General features: G+C 39.5%; 3 protein-coding genes across 3 annotated transcripts; 2 read left to right on the top strand and 1 right to left on the bottom strand.

Annotated features, from left to right (window-relative positions):
* Positions 1-4088: 4088 nt before the first annotated feature.
* Positions 4089-7474, bottom strand: LOC103962724 (phosphatidylinositol 4-kinase gamma 7). Its single transcript, XM_048579042.1, has 2 exons — positions 7090-7474; positions 4089-6492 (listed from the first exon to the last, which is right to left on the bottom strand). The coding sequence occupies exon 2, from the start codon at positions 6246-6248 to the stop codon at positions 4332-4334; it is 1917 nt and encodes a 638-aa protein (XP_048434999.1). The 5' UTR covers positions 6249-6492; positions 7090-7474; the 3' UTR covers positions 4089-4331.
* A 4475-nt stretch (positions 7475-11949) lies between these two features.
* LOC125474789 lies at positions 11950-12637 on the top strand. Its single transcript, XM_048578769.1, has one exon. It carries the CDS (start codon positions 12132-12134, stop codon positions 12588-12590), a length of 459 nt encoding a protein of 152 aa, XP_048434726.1. The 5' UTR covers positions 11950-12131; the 3' UTR covers positions 12591-12637.
* A 1806-nt stretch (positions 12638-14443) lies between these two features.
* Positions 14444-19309, top strand: LOC103962725 (O-fucosyltransferase 27). The gene is made up of 10 exons (XM_009375484.3): positions 14444-14810; positions 15244-15328; positions 15716-15786; positions 15875-15963; positions 16060-16303; positions 16422-16534; positions 16655-16745; positions 16860-16988; positions 17525-18075; positions 18469-19309. The coding sequence occupies exons 1-10, from the start codon at positions 14610-14612 to the stop codon at positions 18959-18961; spliced, it is 2067 nt and encodes a 688-aa protein (XP_009373759.2). The 5' UTR covers positions 14444-14609; the 3' UTR covers positions 18962-19309.
* Positions 19310-20765: the final 1456 nt, after the last annotated feature.

Genomic DNA, 20765 nt, shown 5'->3' with positions numbered 1-20765 from the left:
TTTCAGGTTCCATAATACAAAGGTTGCATTGTGCCAAAACATCATCTAGATTCCTCCATTTCAATGGAGTGTGATCAAAAACTTGAGTCCTTCTTATGCTGCTGTCCACATCACTTACAGATTCATGAGAGAATGCCAGATTTGGTGACAAAGCATAATCATTTTCCTCTGAAGTTGTCTCTGATGAGATACATTTAGGCAGCACAGATAGCTCACTAGAATTAAACACAGTTACATAGTTCTCAGGAGCTGTCTTCCATTCCCAGGCTGCATTTTCATCAAACACTACATCCCTTGAGAGTATAAGCTTTTTACTAAGAGGATCATACACTCTGTACCCCTTTTCACAGGTTGCATAACCTACAAATATGCCTTTGACACTCTTTGCATCTAGTTTCTGTCTCAACTCATTTGGTGTGTGTACATAACACAGACAACCAAAGATTCTGAGATGTGCAATTCCAGGTTTTCGACCACTGAATGCTTCAAATGGAGTTACTTCTCCAAGAGCTCTTGTAGGACACCTGTTCAATAAATAGACAGCTGTGAGTACAGATTCTGCCCATAAGTAGTATGGTAGTCCTTTGTCATGGAGCATAGCTTTTGCCATCTCAACTACAGCTCTGTTTTTCCTCTCTACCACTCCATTCTGTTGTGGAGTATAGGCCATAGATAACTGTCTTTGAATCCCTGCATCTTCACACAGCTTGTTGAATTCACAAGATGTAAATTCACCCCCTCTGTCACTTCTCAGACATTTTATCTTAAAGCCACTTTGTAATTCCACCATGGACTTGAACTTTCGAAAACAGATCAATGTATCTGACTTGTATTTCAGGAAATAAACCCACATCATTCTTGTACAGTCATCTACAAGAAGCATGAAATATTTGTTACCCGCAAGAGAATCATTCTGCATAGGACCACACAGATCCACATGTACCAGTTCTAGAGGTTTACTAGCTCTCCATGCTTGATTCTTTGGAAACCACTCTCTATGCTGTTTTCCAAACTGACAGCCTTCACAGACTTCATCCATTTCTTCTAAAACTGGGAGACCATGCACCATTTCTTTATTCTTAAGCTGTTGAAGACCTCTAAAATGCAGATGGCCTAGTCTCTTGTGCCATATCCAAGTAGACTTAGAAATACCTGCTCTCAGTACAACCTGATCATTTGGTATCAGTGTCAAAGGATAACACCTGTTCTTTTTCATTTCAACTTTGAGAACAAGACAATCCAATAAAGGTCCATCAAAGATACTACACATCTTTCCCCCAAATAACAGATAGTAACCGTGTTCATCCATCTGCCCCACACTTAACAGATTTTCTTTCAACCCAGGTAAGTACATTACTTCTTTGACATATTTTCTGCCTTTGCTAGTGTCTATCACAAGTGTACCAAAACCTGCCACATTCATGAGTTCCCCTGTGGGCATTTGAACCTTGCCAACTACATTTGTCTTCATGTCTATCAACAACTTAGAATCCCCTGTCATATGGTTGCTACAACCACTGTCTACATACCATTCTCCATTCACTTTTGATTCAGTGATTGTGCTATTTGCATAAAACAGGTTCCCTGTCACCTCTACCTGATTAGCACAATTTGCCTTTTGCACTGATTTACCTATTGTGCACTCTCTAGCCCAGTGACCAAACCTTTCACAGTTATAGCATTTAGGTTTCCCTTTATACCTACACTCTCCAAAGTGAAACTTAGAACATACCCTGCACTGTGGTTTGGTACCTATCTGCCCCATTGACTGTGCATTATGTGCAGAATTAGCATGAAATTTCTGCTGAAACTTAGGTTTTGAACCCCATTTCTTACCCTTATTATTCCAATTTTTCTGAAACTGAGATGAACCAGGTTGACCTTCACCCCTATTCTGCTCTTTTGGACTCACTGAGAAAGATGAGAATGCTTTCCCAGTAGTATCAACAGTATGCAGATCAAACCGTTGCTCTTGACTCTTTAAGATTGCAACTACTTCCTGCAACTCTACAGTCTCTAGACACTTTGTGTTTTCTATAACCAAACAGATAAAATCATAAGGTTTACTAAGACTAATCAACACTTTCTGCACAAGTCTCTCATTCGACAGAGATTCACCAAATGTTCTCATTTGATTAATTAACTCATTCAGCCGTGTAAGATAGCTAGATAAAGACTCATCATCTCTCATCCTAGCATATTCAAACTCTCTCCTAAGATTCTGCAGTTTCACAGATCGTACCTGATCACCACCGTGATACTCCCCGTACAACAAATCCCATGCCATCTTAGCTGACTCGGCATTGGCGATTCGTGGGAAGATCTGATCCGAGACTGCATTCTGAATGATTCCCAAAGCCTTTGCGTCTTTCATCAGAACAGCTACCATTCCTTCATCCTCCTCCGATGCTTCTCCAGCTTCCTTCTTCTTCGGATTGGAGGTTGCAATCCCCTTCTCTACCAGATTCCATAACCCAAGAGATTTGAATATCGTTGCCATTTTAATTCTCCAGAACTCGTAGTTCTCACCGGAGAAAACTGGAGTTCGCACTTCCGAGCCTCCAGATCCAGACATGTTTTGATCTGAATCGACAACTTCACCGAGCTTCAAGAGAGCTTCGATTGAGCTCAAAAAATAGCTTCACAGATTTACGCCCAGATTTTAGACCCAACCTGGCTCTGAGGCCATGTTAGTGTTTCTTAAATCAACGAAGGTTTTGATGTAGATGGAGCTGAACAGAAAGCAAAATAAACCAAGACGAAAGAAAACGAATGGTTTCTTGTTTTTCACTCTGCAGAAACTCTTGCAGAGGAATATTTCATCACACTCCAAAAAGAGCACTAACTTGCTTTTACATTAATTGAAGGCCCTTAACTTGGGACCACAATAACCACTACAATTCATCCTAGACACACATCTTTCTAATCTCATGGATCACTCAACACATGGCACTCATGGCCTTTTTACAAAACTAGTCATTTACACTTTGCCTCATTCTGCACAAGTGGATACACCAATTTAAACAAAACTTATTCTAAATCTTTTCAGCTCAAATACTTATAGTTCAACACTGGCTTCTACCATTTATTAGTTTACTACTCTGGAGGCTAGAGTTGCATCGGATTTTTAGTAAAAGGAAATGAATAAAGAGAGCTGTTATCGACACTCCAAAGATCATGTCATTTTACACTCACATTCGTATCCCTTGGCTTTCTTCACTTGTACAATTGAACCAAACGGACCGCAATAACAAAAAGACTGCAAACAGTGCATACAGAACCAAATTATAAACAAGGTGAATTTGCAAGTTCATAAGATGCGACGCGAATGCAGTAAAAACAACGATATGAAAATTGACAAGCGTCATCAAATCCGAAAAAGAGAAGAGATGCATTGGTTTTCTTCATGCCAAACAAGGCCTTCGCATAGGTGTCAAACGCTAACACTAGCAGGAACTGAAATATCCTAATCGTTAATGAAGATACCAAAAATCTTAAACTTTGCCAAAAACTTGAAACTCAAAAACAATCCTTGTTGAAACGCTCCCGGAGTAACTCGAAACACCGAAAAGTACACCCTTTTACCTCTAAGTACATTTGACTAAACCCTAAACCATAAACCCGAAACTTTTCTGATTGCCCTCCAAGCTTCTCTATGTAACTTCAGACATCTGGCCGGAAACACTGGATTTCGGATATCCGACCAATAAAAAAATTAATATGAATAAAAGAATAAATAACGAGTATTAGAATATTTAGTTTCCAGCAGAGACAGATGAGAGATGTAGGAAAATTTGGTGGTGTGTTCGCTACCGGCCGAGAGTTGAGGATTGAGAAAGGGTGCCGGCACAGCATTGCTGAGCGAGGGATGTGTAGATTGAGAAGCAGCGGGGTTTTGGACGTTCCATACTACACACCTAAACTTCGTAGAGTTTTTCCTACATTTTTTTTAACAAATAATAGCGTTAGCAGGTTAAATTATTAAATGTTGGGCAAAAGGATTGGTGAGGATTGAACCCGCACCTAAGGCATAGGCATTATTGCTTTCAACGCCATCTTCACAATTTTCTCATATACTTAGATATATATGCTTGAAACAACATTTATTCACTCTCCACAAAGTCAACGCAGCTTCGAAGTTGTACAAGGATTTAAGCAAATGAGAAGACAATTCTCGCCTCCATTTTAGCTGATTCCCAAAGAGTGAATCAGACTCCGGAAGCAGTTCTTCCCACAAAAAAAACCTTCTGAAAAGAAGATAAAAAAAATACACCACCACCAAGCACCGTATCTTACAAGTACTCGGTTTATTTATCTAACAAACCATTGCCTCAAAACTGGCATGAAGTCCCTAGCCTCTGTTTCTGCCTCTGACCTGCATTCCCTGATTTGCGATTAGCGAAAGCAGGACGGAGCAATCTCTGGAAATTCTCAAGAAACTGCATCCATTCCTCTTCGTTCATATCCACCAGCTTCACGAAACTGCTGCTCACAGGTAGCTGCTCATTCACACTCCTGTTTCCAGACGATGTGCCAGCCCAACAACCGTTCTTTTGCGTTGAACCTAGGTGTCGCCAACTCTTCTCGCCAATGCTGATGTTTCTCAATGATGCTGACAGCTTCGAAACATTTGGAATCCGATTCTGCACCACACTCGCACATTCATCCAACCTCGAAGGTAATTCATTACCGTCGAGCCTGTCCATGTCCTCCTCCACACTCTCCTCTAGTTTGGAAAGTGCATACCTTCCATTTCCACCTTTCGATCCAAAATGGAAATTCCTCCTCTCAGTTTCCATTTTCACTTCCGTGATTGGACTCAAATCTGACTCCTCCCCACAGTCTAGATCAAATTGAACCTCCTCCTTGATTGCTTTTGGCTCACAATATATTTTCTCCTCTAACTGTTTCCTTGCTTCAATGCATATGACCTCAAGTTCACTCGGCTCCTCCTCGTGCCCACAAAATTTCCTACTCATCATCTCACCAATCTCGGAAAGACAGAGGCCAAAAGCTGCAGCTTCCTTGAGGAAAATCGTGCAAAGAACCAAGACTCGTAAGCATGCCTCTCGAATCATGGGCAGCTCCATCCTAAGCATATCAGAATCTTTGAAAGGGTCAAGTTTATCGATATATACAAGCTCATCATCAGAGAAAGGAATTGATGCCTGAGGCCAGTGTATCCACTCAAAGTATGGATCCTCCAAGCTTTCGGGCAGACAGAGGCCATGATCAATGGGTACAAGCTCCACCTGACCAAACTTCCCAGGACCATCAAACTTCCTAACAAGAAGGTTCCCAGCATGCCTGTCCGTGTTAAGAATCCGGATATCTAGGATACCTATTCTGTGCACAGCAGCAACAGGGAAGCTAGAAGTCCCGTGATCACTGGCGTCAAAATCATGAGGAACGAATTGTTGCAATGATGCAATCTTACTTGCTTGCTTTCCATTTTGATGCATATTACCCTTCACTCCATCATTAACATTAAAAACTGAGTGCGTAATTTTCACAAGAGCAGTGGCAGGAACGTTAGCAAAATTGTTGTAATCAAGAAGGAATGCTGCAACTTCTCTAAAACCTGTCTCACCAACCCGCACAGAACGTTTGAGACCTGGTTGTCCAAGAGCTTTCCCAACAAAACCTTTTGGGTTGTTTGGAGCATACGGTTCCTCATCCGTCGGTTTCACAATGGCAATATTTTCACCATCGCAATTTCTAAAGTAATATGCACCTCCAAGACCGCTACGAACAGGAATGGGATCAATGTCATTTCGTATAGCCTTCATAATATCACGAACCAGTTTTTTTGTTTTGGCAAACTGATCTGAGTATCCCAGTACCTCAATTGGACCACTCTGATCCCTCTGCTGAAGATCCTTCCCAGTAGGTGAGAGACAAGGGGTAGACGAGCTTCTGTGCATAAGGTTCTTGGTGAGAAGAAGCGGAGAATCATTTCTAACAATGCTGAGATCATTCTTCAACACCATGTCACCACATACCAATGAACTCTCATCAGTTGGGATGTTTAGTGCAAGCCGTAATTTCCTCTTCACCGTGTGAGCATTGTCACTCCTATCTAGCTCTATACCCAAAACAGAACCGGCTTCAGTCTGCACAAATACACGTCTCTTGCCAGAATTTTTTCTCTCAAACCTCTTATCCCCATGGTACTCACCATTAAGAGGTCCTTTGAAGGTTGCAACTGCCATCTGGTTATATACAGGTTTATGCAATTCAGGAGACATGAAGGGAAGCAAAGAAGTGGCAACGGCAAGTTCCAATGCCGGCAGTAGAGGCAGCGGCAGCAGAAGAGAGCTTCTCTCTCAAGAAGATGCCAAACTCAAACGCCGGCACCAATTTACAGAGAATGTTTGCACCGTAAATAATCATAATCAAACCAAGTAGAAGACAACTGCGACTTTCACATTGGAAAACGCTACATCGAAGAAGCCATCTACTTTTGCAAATTTTTCTACATTGGAGATAATGCTGGCCATTCCAACAGAACATACTTGTTAAAACAATTTTACGAATAAATAAAATTTCACAAAAGAAACCAAATTCTAAGTCCTTCTTTAAATACATAATACTCTCTCGAAATAATTCAATCATTATATATAAGCGAAAAACAACGAAACTCTATTTCTCCGAATATTAAATCCCCAACAGCAATCTGCATCATGAACTTTCAATCCAAAAATGCAACACCAAGAATCGAATTTCAATTTCTTCTCCATTCAATTCCCCTATCCAAAAATTCTCATTTTCTTTTGTACTTTTTTTTAATTTCTCCTCCAAAATCAGTAATTTTAGAAATTTCCAGCAATCGTTTAACTTGTCTAATGTATAAAAAGCTACGGAAATTACAAAAACACACAGATTAAGTGCTTTTTTTTTTTTTTCCAATTGTGTATTATTATTATTATTTTGTAAGTACGAAATTCATAAGAAATTGATCACAGAATCTTCCGTACCAGCACGAACACAAGATCAAATGCCGATCGCGATATTTAAATTGCAAAAATTTGCTAAATAATTGTGTCTCCTGATGCTGAACGGAGAAAAAAAGCGAACGATGAGACTCACCGGACGCTGCGAGATTGGGAACCGGACCGCGAAGCCTTACCGAAGATCCACCGCCGCTGAGACGAGAGGGAATCGGAGACCGACGGACCGCGGAGATTGGATGCGGAAAAATATCGACGGGCGCGATCAATCGGACCTCGAATCTGTGACAGTTCGTTGTCTCTCTCCCGCGTTCGGAGTTCCGTATCATTCCCTCTCGCGAGAACCAGAAAGGGGGTTTAACGCAGTGACTGAACTCGCGTTTTAAATTACGGGCAGTGACACTATGCGCGCGGTGATTCCGCCACGTGGGAGCACGTGGTTCGGATGTGATGGCTACGCGCCCTGACGTCCAATGGCAATGAAGGATGCGAGTTGGCGTATAGCTTCCGCGGGGCGGTTGTGTTTACGGCAGTGGGTTCCGAGAAAGATCTAGAAACTGAAATTAAACAATTTGTTAGAGCATGGCCAATGGGGGACCTACCACATTTCTAGCCTTAATGAGAAATTTCATCGTTAATGTGTCAGAAAATAAGGCTAGATCCATCACTGGAGCTAGCAACTTTCTTTCTTAGGTGACATAAAATCAGGCTACATCTAGCCCCAAAAAACAATGGGTCTCACAAAAAAAGTAGAAACCCATGTGAACAAAATTCTATCACTCTCCCTCCACTTGCAAATACACTTATACTCTTCTTTTATTATTTTTAATTCTTTTTTCTTACTTATTTTTCTTGCAATTTGGCTAATTAATTATTGTTTTAAATTTCATAAGAATTAATGTGACAGCCCGTCCCGAAAATATCGAAAATGTACGCGTGAAAAGACGAAATTGCCCCTAGTGCGTTTTCTTTTTGTGTTGAGGTTGCTTTGGGTTTTGTTGGCATGTGTGGAGCCACACACACACTCCCACACTTCCCACATGTCCCTGTCCCTTTCCCTGTGTTTCCCCGAGCCCCATTTCCCCTTCCCACTCACCCTAAACGTACGGACATACACCAAAACCCTTCAAACTTCCACAGATCGAAGGAACCAAGTACACATTCGAACTCGTGAGGCTCGTGGGAGTCCAGTCGTACCATTTTCAGGTAAGAACTACAACGTTTTCACGTCGATTTCACAATGGCCGATTTGGGGTACTATTCATGCACACGTGATTTCTCACGTTTTAGGGGAAATGAAGCTTGTAGATAGCTTGGTGAGGTCCCAAGGAGGCTCGGAGTGGTTCGTTTGAAGAAATTGGACGTCGGGATCATTGGTTTCGAAGTTGGCCGGAGTTGAGTGGTTTGGACAGGTGAGATTTTGTGGTTTTTGTCCCCTAAAAGTTGTATATTTGTATTCTAGTAGGTCTAAGCTTCATTTTGGTGGTAATTTCATGAAATTTGGACGAAAAACGAGCGAGATATCGAAGTTTGAAAAATTTCCCAGTTTTCCGGCGCCGGAGGCTCGCCGGAGAAGGTGACGGAATATTCCGTCAATTCTGACGGAATATTCCTGACGCCGTTAACGGAATCTGTCAAAATTGACGGAATATTCCTAACGGCGTCAGTTGACGCCGTCAGCGTGCCAGGCACGTGCCTGCGCTTGGCCGCCGCGTGGGGGCGCGTGCGGCGGTGGAAAAATTTTCTAAAAATTTGGGTGTGATCCTGAGGTTGTGTAGAGCACGTTGGTATATTCAATTGTCCAATTTGAGCAATGTATGAGAAGTTATTACGAAAGGAAGGTTATGTGCTTTAAAATTAACGTTTTTATAGTATTTTCGCATATAGGTGAGACATATCCCGAGGACGAGTGTGGTCACTCGAGGCAGGGGGGCTACGACCCTTCCACTTACCAGTGAGTGTGCTTTTGGTTTTCCGTATATACCTATATACTTATAATTCCCAGAAATTTAAATAAATGTTTATTAGTTATGCCATTCCTTTTATATGGTTGGTTATTATGCATGATTAGTCGCATATATGTTTAATTATATATTCTTTTCTATGCTCATATATATATATATATATATATATATATATATATATATATTGGTGCTGTGGATGCACAGGTAAGTGCCAGGTAAGCGTTATTTAATATTTGCATTCAATAGTGATTAGAGATGCTTAGAGAGCTCATAACATGCACCCCCGGTGTTAGTGCTCCCGCCCAGAGTAGGGCACAGTCCTTCACGTGTTGTTCACCTCCCGCACCATACGCTCAGCTTGGATCCAAGTTAGGTGCACAGTCTTGTCGTACAGACCACTTTAGGTGGTTCCGACTCATAGGTGACCCGCGATTATTCGCACAGCCTTCACGTGATCGTAGCACTAGAGCGTTTATATGTATTACACCCAGGCCTGTCGTACAGACCACTTTAGGTGGTTCCGACTCGTGGGCAGGTTTAGTTATTGATATTGAGACTTGAGCTCTAGATCCAGCCGTACAGATCACTTTAGGTGACTCCGGTTGCCAGTTATATGTTATTGATGTGATTCACACCTGAGCACTTGCATTTCATCGTGAGATTTGGTATGGCATATTCTTGAGCATGATTGGCATATCTATATATACGTACATATGTTTATTTTCTGGGAAGTATACAGGTTTTACGGCGAAGGGTTAGAATCTTGTTTTTGAAATGGTTTTCGAAAAGCTTTGTTTTTGCCCACTCACGCTTTTGTTTTGCGCCCCTCCAGGTTCTAGCTGTTCAGTTGGTTTGGTGGTTTCCCAGAGGGTTTACCCGGCATTTCTGACAGACGATCACCAGCGTATGTTCACCTTCGGGTGCACTGTTGTAACGCTATTTTAATTTGGACTGCTTAGGGTTTTCTGCTCTGAATTTGTGTCTCACGTACGCTAGCACTTATTACTTTGACCTTATGTATGCTAGTTTTATTTATTTGTACTTTTACATTACTACTTTATTAGCTTCCGCACTGTGCACTTGGCTACGTCACTTCCACGTGACGGCCAGCACGCCCTGATCTCGGTAGGGGTGTGTCAATTAAATTTTCAAATTGATATAACGTTCATAGGCATTGATCGGTGAAATTTTCAAATAATTTTTTTCAAAATTGTATGATACTAATTTACCAATTGGTGCTAGGTAAATTGTTATGTTATACATGAAAATCAAATTATTTCAAAGGGCGAGGTGGAGGTTTGTTTCTTTCAACGAATGAGATTGAGATAAAGGAATATAATCCAACGAACGATTCATAAGTGATGAAATCTACCTTTGTCACAATTTGAACTTTTTATGTTGAAGGGTTCATAAAAAAAATTAAAAAATAAAATAAATAAATTAAGATAGCACGTCAAAAAATCAACTTAAAAAAGCTAACACAAAAAAAAAAAAAAAATCATCGCTTAATCAAATTACTATATAAATAAATATATATAGCCTCGTATAGAGCCCGAAAGATATAGCCCCTAATTAGGAGAGATTCTTTTATAAAGCCCCAAAGATTTATCGGAGCTCTAAAATGGGCTATATTTCCAGCCCCATATGGAGCCCTCACTGGGGATGCTCGTACTCTTTTTTAATTCTGGTAAGAAGAAGATGATTTATTTTTCTAATTAATGGAATTAACAGTTTAACACTCCCACTCACATATATTGTTTGAAAAATAGAGTCTCACACCAAAAATATAACAAAATGATATATACATCTTATATGTATAACGTTCATTTTTAACATTATTGAGGTCTTTTGTGTGAAACTCTAACTTGGTGATGGATCATTCTAGACCTAAAAGGGTACTTTTCGTTCTAAATATAAAAAGTAACAATGATAACTTTTAAGGCTGTTTGTTATTCTACTAAAAAAAAATTATACTACTTAAAAATCACTTGGATGAACTTCTCTCAATAACAATTTTTTTACAACCCAAAAACTTGTTTGGTATCGAACCTAGAAACTGTTTCAAATCTTAATGGATTTAGGCTATATAACTAAAAAACTTGCCTGTTCAGTGGTGGTTGAGGGAGGATACTAAGGTCAGGTCGGGATCCGAGAAACGACCCGGAAAATACTCACCAATACCCAATATCTTGGCGACTTGATTTGTAACTCTCAATTTCACATTTCATACTATGAAATCATGTTATCTTTAGGTGGGTTTTGTTCACATATATGGTGGTGGGTTGCTAATTTCAAATGTTGCCATTGAAAATTGGGTGATTAGAGTGAGAAGACGGTGGGTCGGGGATGGTGTGAAAAAAATATTTCTGTTGTCAGAAAGACTCTATGTCACGATTGTTGGAACATTTCTCTTAATCGCCGGAAAGATATCTCTCATCACCGCCAGTTACTCTCAATTGATGTTTGGTGTCACTAGCCTCAACGCCAAGGTCCTGCGGATGTCACAAAGAAGAAGAAAAAAAAACAGTAAAAAGAAACTTTTGTTGTTCTCATATTTCAGGCCAGATTTTTAGTTATTTTTAAGTTCACGTTTCATAAAACAAGCTCATCAAACAAATTTTTGAGTTGTGAATTGAGAAATAGTTTTTAAGTTAAAAATTTTAAAACTCAAATAGAATACCAAATAGGTCCTCAGAGTACCAATAACGACATTCGAAAAATAACTCTTCTTCTCATATTCTAAATCAAGACAAATAGGCAGTCAAAGCCTTGATAAGCTTCTCACTGAGTGTCGATGTATCAGAGTTATGAGTATTTCCAAGTCCCCATGGAAGAAATAAGGATAAATTTGATTAATGGTCCCGTGGTGAGAGGGTAATCGAAAGATAGTTTTTGTGGTAAAAAAATTCGGATTTAAACCCTCGTGAAGAATTCCGTTAGAATTTCTCAAAATTAACATCTTCCTCGTCTATCTGTTAACCTATTTAACCTTCATAACCAAAAGAGAAAAAAACTCATTCATCCAAGACTGAATTCGTTGATCCATGCTTCGATTCCATTACCATTTGAGAAAAAATGATTGGCTAAATAGACGAAATTGGAGAATCGCACGTCGGCCGGCAACGGAAAGGTACGACCTTTCAACAAAAACAAAACCCCGTAAGCTCATCTGCGTCACTGCGTGCTACTCTCTCTCGCTCTCCACAACTCCCTCTGCATGCTCTTCTCTCTCTCTCGCACTCTCTCTTTGCCATTTCTCAAAGCAGAACAATATTCGTCTCTGTTTTTACCAAATGGGTTCTGGTTTTCTGCAAATGTACAGAGCAAAGAGAAGCTCGGAGAACGAATCACAGCGCTGCAGCAGCTCGTTTCACCCTACGGCAAGGTGGAATTGCAAAAACCCAAATCAAGCCACCCAGTTAATTATTTTTTGACAATATTTTTGCAAATTCATCGAAAATATTTTTTCTTCTTCTGGGAACTTGGAAAATTGGGTGTGTTGCAGACCGACACGGCATCGGTGCTTCACGAAGTGATGGGATACATCAGATTTCTGCGGGAGCAGGTTCAGGTCCTGTGCTCGCCTTACCTTGAACGGCTGGAGCCTCCTTCATTACCTTTACCTGTAATCCATGCTTCGATTCCATTCAAAGATCTTTTGTCCATTAATCAGTGAATTCCCTAAATATGCCCATTCAAAGATCTTTTCTTCAATCTCCATAGACGCATCCAACAGAAGAAACCTATTTCCCTGTAAATGAATACCACTACGTATTTTGGATTTTCATTGCCAATTTTGTCCCCCTATTGTTTATAATTGTAATATTCATTTTCGTTTTGTTTTTTGCGAGCAGAAAATTATTCTTTTGTAATCTGACAACTGAAAGATCTTTTTTGAAATCATTTTTTTCTCAAATGGGCATATTTAGGGAGTTCACTAATTAATGGACAAAAATCTTTGAATGGAATCGAAGCATGGATCAACGAATTCATAGCCTTGGATGAATGAGTTTTTTTCTTTTTTGGTTACGAAAGTTGAATGAGTTAACAGACAGATGAGAAAAATGTTAATTTTGAGCTTAAATTCTAATGGAGTTTACCACGAGGGTTTTAATCTGATTTTTTTCACCACGAAGCTATCTTCTGATTATCCTCTCACCACGGGAACCATTAATCCAATTTAGCCAAGAAATAATTCAACATAATAAACATAATAAAGTCGGAAATGTGTACGTTGGATTTAAGGGATAAAATGAAATGAAATTAAATAAAAGAACAATTCTTTTTTAAAGAATTATTGGAAAAGGACATAACTTCGAACAATCCCTTTTATTAATCGATTAATTAATGTCTTCGGTTCAATTGTCTTTTTCCCTATTTCGTTTCTTTGACAAAACTTTTCTAGATCAATCATTTTCAGAGGTACCATTTCCACAACTGAATTTGTATTTATAAAACTTTTTTTTCTTTTTTGAAAAAAAAAAATTTGAGTATGATATTTTAGTACCATATGTAAACTTTTTATCTACAATAATTGTGGTGACAAATTTTCGCCATTTTTCAGATTTGACGAAATTGTACCTACAAAACAAATAACACTTTTAATCAAAACCAAAGCGACACACGTGCTCACAAGGTGAGTGGAGGGGTTGGCTAAATATCCGATACTCAAGTCAGTTACTCTAAAAAGAGAGACGGAGTTTAAGTTTTAAGTGCATAACAAAAGCTTACCAAAAATTAGCATAGATAAAATATTTATAAAAAGGTGGCCCGCCTAGGCATTACCTGCACATCCTCATGCCACTCCTACTTAGCGGTTTTGATGTGTAATTGATTAGCTATACACTCGTTATGTGACGAAAGATACAAATACAATCGAAGAATCTCTACCATTTATCCACATCATTGCATTATCAGTTTCTTCTTCCCCATTGAAATTTCAAAATGATGCAAAAATCTATGGTGACCACTAAACTTTTCCTTGTGCCCACCTCGTCCTTCCACCCAAAAGCTCCTTTCTTTCCTTTTCACACAAATACCCTTTTATCTATATTCTACCACACGCACACACCCTCACACACAAGCAAAACTTCTAAAAAAACCCTACAAACAAGAATAACTTACATATAATGAATTTATATCACTGCGACATTTTAGTTTAATAATACATTGTTATATGGAGAAAAACATACACAATAATATATTGTTAGAGCAAAATATAATATAACGATGAACACATTATATGTATGTTATTTTCTTTACCTCACGTGACTAAACTCCAACACCATCCCACCCTGCTTTTCCAATCATACACCATCACCAGATATATCCGACACTTCGCCATAGCTTATCCTACACCCTGTTGCCCTCTTGCCCTCTGGCCCTCTTCCCAATTGGGTCTGGCGATGATTACACGCGCTGAAGCAGAAGGTGGGATGCCATCGGACAGCTATTTATTAAAAACATCAAATATTTAATGTACTAAAATGCCATGCCTGGTCCCTTTTAACTCAAACACTCACATGTAGTGTGTATGTGCATCTCACTCGCACGTGCCGCATTAGCTCCCTCTCTGTGACTTTTCCTTCCACTCAAACAAAACCACTTCTCTCTCTCTCTCTCTCTCTCTCTCTCTCCCCGGTGCTTCTGCAAAAAGCGGTTGCAGCTGGAGTTCTGATCCTGAAGTGGGGTTTCAATGAAAGGGGAGGGGAAGATGGTGTTGAAGTCAAAGATGAAATGGGTTGGACTGGTTGGTCTGTTTCTTTCAGCAATCTCTCTCTTTGTGCACTTTCTGCTGGCCAGATTCACAGAAGGGGCTGCTGCTTCAGAGTTCCACTCCTCCATCACAATCTTCCCCAGAAGAGCCATTGGTGAAAGCTTGAATTTTTCCAAGACTGTACGTTTCACTTAACCCCCCCCCCCCATCAAAGATCTCATCTTCTCAAGTTCATCTGCTCTGCTTAACTGCTCTCTCTCTCCTCTCACTCTCTCTTTCTCTCTCATGTTTTTGTGGAGTTTGAGTCCTGAGTGTGTTTCTGTTTCTGGGTTATGTTTGTTTTGTTGTTTTCTTCTGGTAAAGTATTGTTCTTGCTCTGAAAGTGGCAATCATTGTTGTTTTTGTGACATTGATTTTTTGGGGATTTTTGTCTTCGATATTATGGGAAATTCAGACAGAAAATGTTTTGTTGGTTTTCTGAAATCGGTTTGGTTTGAGTGTGAATTTAGTGTGGATCCGTTTTTTTTTGTTTTTTATATCAATTATGTTTTTTCGTATCAATTTTGTTGGTTTTCTGAAATCAGTTTTACTATCCTACTACTTTGGTGTGCAGAGTCCAATGTATAGAAGGCTATGGGGTCCGGTTCGGCATCTCGAATCTTTGCAGCCGAATGCAAATCCCAGAGGACATTACGCCGGTTAGCCTACTTTTCATCTTGCTATAGTGATTTCGATATTGGTTTAATGCTTTCTGGAGGCTTATGTTGGACATTATTTCGGTTTAAGGACTTTCTCTGCAGTATCAATGCTACGAAAAAGGTTGATGATAACACTTCTTTCTCTTAAGGAAAAGAAAGTTTAAAATCTTACTTTATGTCGGATTGTAGGTTTAACACAACCGGTGGGGTCCTTGGTTTAACTTGATCAGTATTATTATAATCGTGATTAGCCCAGAAGGATATGCTTTATGTTTAAAATTTTGTGTATGGAAACCTTGAAATTTGTGTTCAGGATGTTTGTTTATCTATTTGAATTGTGAACAAATATGGAATCATTCTAAAGTGAAATGTGTTCGTGTGTCACAGAACCCGATTCAGATACCAGCGGGTTTATCTTTGTCAGGATACAAGGCGGATTTCATGAGATTAGGAATTCGGTAAGGGGGTCATGGTTTAATGGCCTGTTCTCGATTGTATTCAATTGTCTTATAAGTTTACAGCTGCAGCATCTTATTGGTTTTTCAGATATGTGATGTAGTTGTGGTTTCTCGGTTTCTTAATGCAACGTTAGTGATTCCTGAGATCCAATCGACCACAAGCAGCAAGGGCATAAGGTTTGCCTTACAATCATTATAATCTCGGCTTTGTTTGTTCGTGCCCTAAATTGATGTATTCAGTACTTACTGTTTGTGTCTTATGGTTTTACGTAGCTCTCAGTTTAAAAGTTTTGCCTATCTCTACAATGAGGACCAATTCATGGCAGCCTTGTCAAAAGACGTCAAAGTTGTGAAGATGCTTCCCAAAAATCTTAAAGGGCAAAGGAGAAACAAGAACATTCCGGTGTTTAAAGTGCCTTACTCTGCTTCACCATATTACTACAAGAACAATGTTCTTCCAATTTTGAAGAAGCATTTAGTAGTTGAACTAGTTGTGTCTGACGGTGGATGCTTGCAGGTAACAGTGTCTGCTCTCTCTATTGCACTGTACTCATAACTTGAGTCCGTGGAAGTGAGTATTATATTTCTTCGTTTAATGATATATCTGTTACTACCTTGTTTTGGATGTAATGTAGGCTATCCTGCCACCCGATCTTGAAGAGTATCAGAGGCTGAGATGTAGGGTTGCTTTTCATGCCCTTAGGTTCCGACAGGAGGTCCAGGAGCTTGCCACCGAAATTTTACAAAGGTCAACTACCGGCATCCATTTACTCTCTCTCTCTCTCTCTCTCTCTCTCTCTCAATGTGTGGTATCTAATTTTTTCTCATCAGCATGGCTTTTCACGTATAATATTTTCTACCTCTTTAGATTAAAGGCTCCTGGACAGCCATTCATAGCATTTGACCCTGGCATGACCCGGGAGGCTTTGGCATATCATGGTTGTGCTGAACTCTTCCAGGTATTTGCTTTGAATCATTCATAGGCTCATAGCATTTGACCCTGGACTGCATCATATATTATTCTTTTGGAACTCTTTCATAGCGTTTGATTTTCATATGTTTGTCTTCCGAAGGATGTACACACGGAACTCATTCAACACAAAAGACAATGGATGATAAAACGTGGAATTGTCAAGGGAAAGCTTTCGGTGAATTCTGCAAAACAACGCCTTAAAGGTTCATGCCCCCTAATGCCAGAAGAGGTAAGATGCGATGTGGCTACAAAACAAAAGTAACGTTCATAATGGCGATGAAGTAAATATTATAAAGTTGGTTGTAATATATACTGCAAGTCTATTTAGCATTGAATTAACTCGCCAAAAATATTGTCTACATCCTTTAATAAGAAATGACTTCTTAGAGCATCTCCAAAGGAGATGTCAAAAGATAAATGTCAAATGTTAATTTGATGGCTGACGTGGTAATGTCAAATTTTCTCTACTGCCAACCCATATGGTTTTTTTTGTTATAAATGATATTTGTAGGACCCATTTTAAAAAGAAATCAATTAAAATAAATTTCAAGGATCTATAATTGGTGCATTAATGGGACCCACAATAAAATAATTAAAAATTATTGACATCACCTTTTCTCATATGTCAATCCACATAGATTGACATATCTGTTGGAGCTTGCTCTTACCTTCAAATTTGATTACATGACATTCCACTTAGGATTTGACATCTCCTTTGAGATGGTCTTATTGAACCTTTTGTCTATATTCCTTGAATTTCTACAGATTGGTATTATTCTTCGTGCATATGGGTACTTGTGGGACACAATAATATATGTCTCGGGGGGAGAAATCTTTGGTGGCCAAAGGACGTTGATCCCTCTTCGTGCAATGTTTGAAAATGTCGTTGACAGGACTTCCCTCAGCATGCCTTGGGAGCTTAGTAGGATGTATGGTCGCGAAGCTAACCTAGTCGATCGCAATCCCAGGAGTCCACCAATGATTGAGGAAGAGATGAAAATTGAAGCATGGAAAAATGCAGGCCCTCGTCCTCGCCCACTTCCACCACCCCCGGCCAGGCCCAAATCCTATAACATTGAAGGTTGGTGGGGTTGGGTAGCGGAGAGTGATAACGAGCCTGATAGTACAGTTATTGAATTGAGGACCAATGCTCATAAACTTCTGTGGGAAGCAATTGATTATGTGATATGCGTTGAAGCTGATGTGTTTATCCCTGGATTTGATTTTGATGGTAAGGGACACCCAAATTTTGCGAGCTTGGTAATGGGACACCGACTCTATCAATCAGCTGAATCAAAGACATACAGACCAGACAGGTACGCAGTTTTATCTGGACATACGTGTTTGCTCATTTGCATGATTAATAAATGGAAGGTCTTTCACTGTTTGTAGTTATTTTATGACATAAACTATGCATGTAAAATTTTCTCATATTGGGATCAGGATATGAGATTTGAAACATTTGAGCTGTTAGATTAAATGCATTGTAGTTTATTTTTCATTTTTCTTTCAAAGCTTGATGTGTTTATGGACGCGACGAGCGGCTAGTGAGCACAATTTGGTCAATACACAGCTTTTTGTGATCATTAACCGCAAACTAAAAGTACTATGTGTATCTAGATATTGAGAAATTGCTGTATTCGGTTGCTCCCTTGATGACGAATGTCTGTGTTTTCTCAAAAATTCATTTTGTGTTTTTCTGAATGCAGAAAAGAAGTCGCCAAGCTTTTAGATGAAATTCATGACCACCTATACCACGCAAACCATACTTGGCTGGTGTCAGTACGCAAGCATTTGAGAAAGAGATTAGTTGATGGATTAATAGAAGCTTCCGCAAGATCAAAACCGCTGTCTTTTATTTCTCATCCTGTCCCGGAATGTTCTTGCTTAAGGCAAGATCCTGCTGGAAAATCAATCAATGCCACGTCATCACCTCATGCTTCAACTCCTAGTCATTCTCAAGTTCTTTCTGCTCTTGGAGTCGTGCACTATTGCCCTGCTTGGATGGAGAATGACTTGACATTGCAGTCAAAATCAAAAGACAAGGAAAATGAAGAAACTCTAGAAGAAGACGACTCCACCTCATCGGGGTTGTTCTTCCGGAAGAATAACGGAGATCATGATGGTGGTAACGGAGACATAAGCAACAAAGAAGAATCTCAGTTGGAGGATCAAGAAGAGCTCGAGGGTGGAGAAAGGTAGCGGGCTGATTGAGTCGCATCAATGGTCTGCAGTTCTGTACATAAAATATATCTTCATTAGTATGATCCAAGCAAGTTTGGAATCATCTCCAACTCCAGTTTCAAACAGGAAATGTAAGTTTTCTAACTGGTGTTCAAGAACACGAGTGACCGAACTAATTTGGCCGTCTTTGAAGCAGTCACTCAACTCTATTGGATTGTTTACGCCTCTTTTAGGTAAATTATAGTCATTATTTAACCCCACAGCCAATTTTGATGTAAGCTGATATGTTCTGTATGAAATTCTAGCTTTAGATTATCTCTTTCGGGAAATCTCTATAGTTTCTATAAGATTTTTTACTCTTCTTCAGACTGATACAAGTACCGAAGTTTGTCAACAGCAGAAGGGTAAATGTCTTTGTTAGACTTGAATTAATTCTTTCCATATCTTTGTCAGAAAGTGTTCACCACTACCTACTCTACTCATTCGAGAGAAAAAACTTGTGCAGGGACGTCTGAACCGGGACAACTTTCAAACCAGGTGAAATCAATGTGTAGTCGGGGGAGATTAAAATACATAAGGTCTTATGTTCTTACACAAGATAGGTTGCACGAACACTCTGAAACCTCGAAGTACCAAGAATGTCGGACACTCTGACATGCCGACACGCCCCTTGGACACGGCATGAGCTTTTTGGTAAATTTAAAAAAAGATTGTGAGGCAGTTTTGGAAATATAAAGACATTTTGGGGCCAGTTTTGTAAATATAAAATATTATGAGGGCAGTTCTGTAATATCACAACTTGAAAAACCTAAAGTTTATAAGTTTGGGGGCAGTTTTGTAAATATCAGAACTGTTGGACTCCAGTCCATATTTTGGTTAAAGGTGTATTTTGAAATTTTTATTGACAATTGTCTATCGCAAAAAAGTAGAGGTTGATTAATTTGATTGGGTGTGAATAAGTTGATTTATTTAATTGGATGTGTATTGTTTTTAATAAATATAAATTTATTATATCTTAATCGCCATGTCTATTTTCTTATTTTTTTTAAATTTACGGTATCACCATGTCTATCTATCGTGTGTTGTTATATTTGTGTCGTGTCGCAACACAGTACCGGAGTTCTTCACCTCGTTCAGATATGAATTCCACGCATTGCTCAAATTTTTTTTCTTGGTCAAAGTTGACGTGGGGCCTTAGAAAGATACATAAGTGGGTTTAAAGCTCATGTAGGTTAATCTTTGTTTGCCTCTCAAGAAAATCTGTGGGTTCCCAGAAATTGCTCAGAAATATGGGAGACATGGGTCAAAACTTGAGCTCCAAGAATACTAAGCTATATAAAAGCAAAGATAGAAGTCCAAGTAGCAGCAACAAAACCAGGAAAAACAACAATCTCATCAGCTCCTTGCCTTCCTTGTTGAATATTATTCATTTCCTTCTACTTCTCCAATTTGAAAGCCTCTTTTCAGACCAAGTTAAGATCAGAATCATGAGTAAGAATACGGCGAGTTCGTTCATGTCCTTGTTGGGGTTGTTGTCCGGTTGCTTTGGTGGAGAGACGATGCGTTCGAGGAGCGGAAGGCGGGAGGATGGACCGGAGGCGTGGAATGTGGCCGCTGCTAAGCACTTCTCATCTGCCCAGAAAGTAAGAATGGGCTAGTTTGGACTTGAACTTGAGGCGTGCCAAAGGCTCAACCATATGAATCTCAACTTGTTACAAACATTGCCAAGGAAGAAGGGTACTATGAATCTCTCACTTGAAGCCTAAGAGATCTTTTGGAAGTTAATTGTTATGTGAAGGGATAACAACACACTTTTTTTTTT

This window comes from the organism of the source record quoted next, unplaced genomic scaffold, assembly GCF_019419815.1.
Source record: "Pyrus x bretschneideri cultivar Hongxiangsu unplaced genomic scaffold, Pyrus_bretschneideri_v1 Contig13, whole genome shotgun sequence".
NCBI classification, from domain to species: domain Eukaryota; kingdom Viridiplantae; phylum Streptophyta; class Magnoliopsida; order Rosales; family Rosaceae; genus Pyrus; species Pyrus x bretschneideri.
Note: the sequence above shows the minus strand (reverse complement) of the source record. Positions and strands in the feature narration are given on the sequence as shown.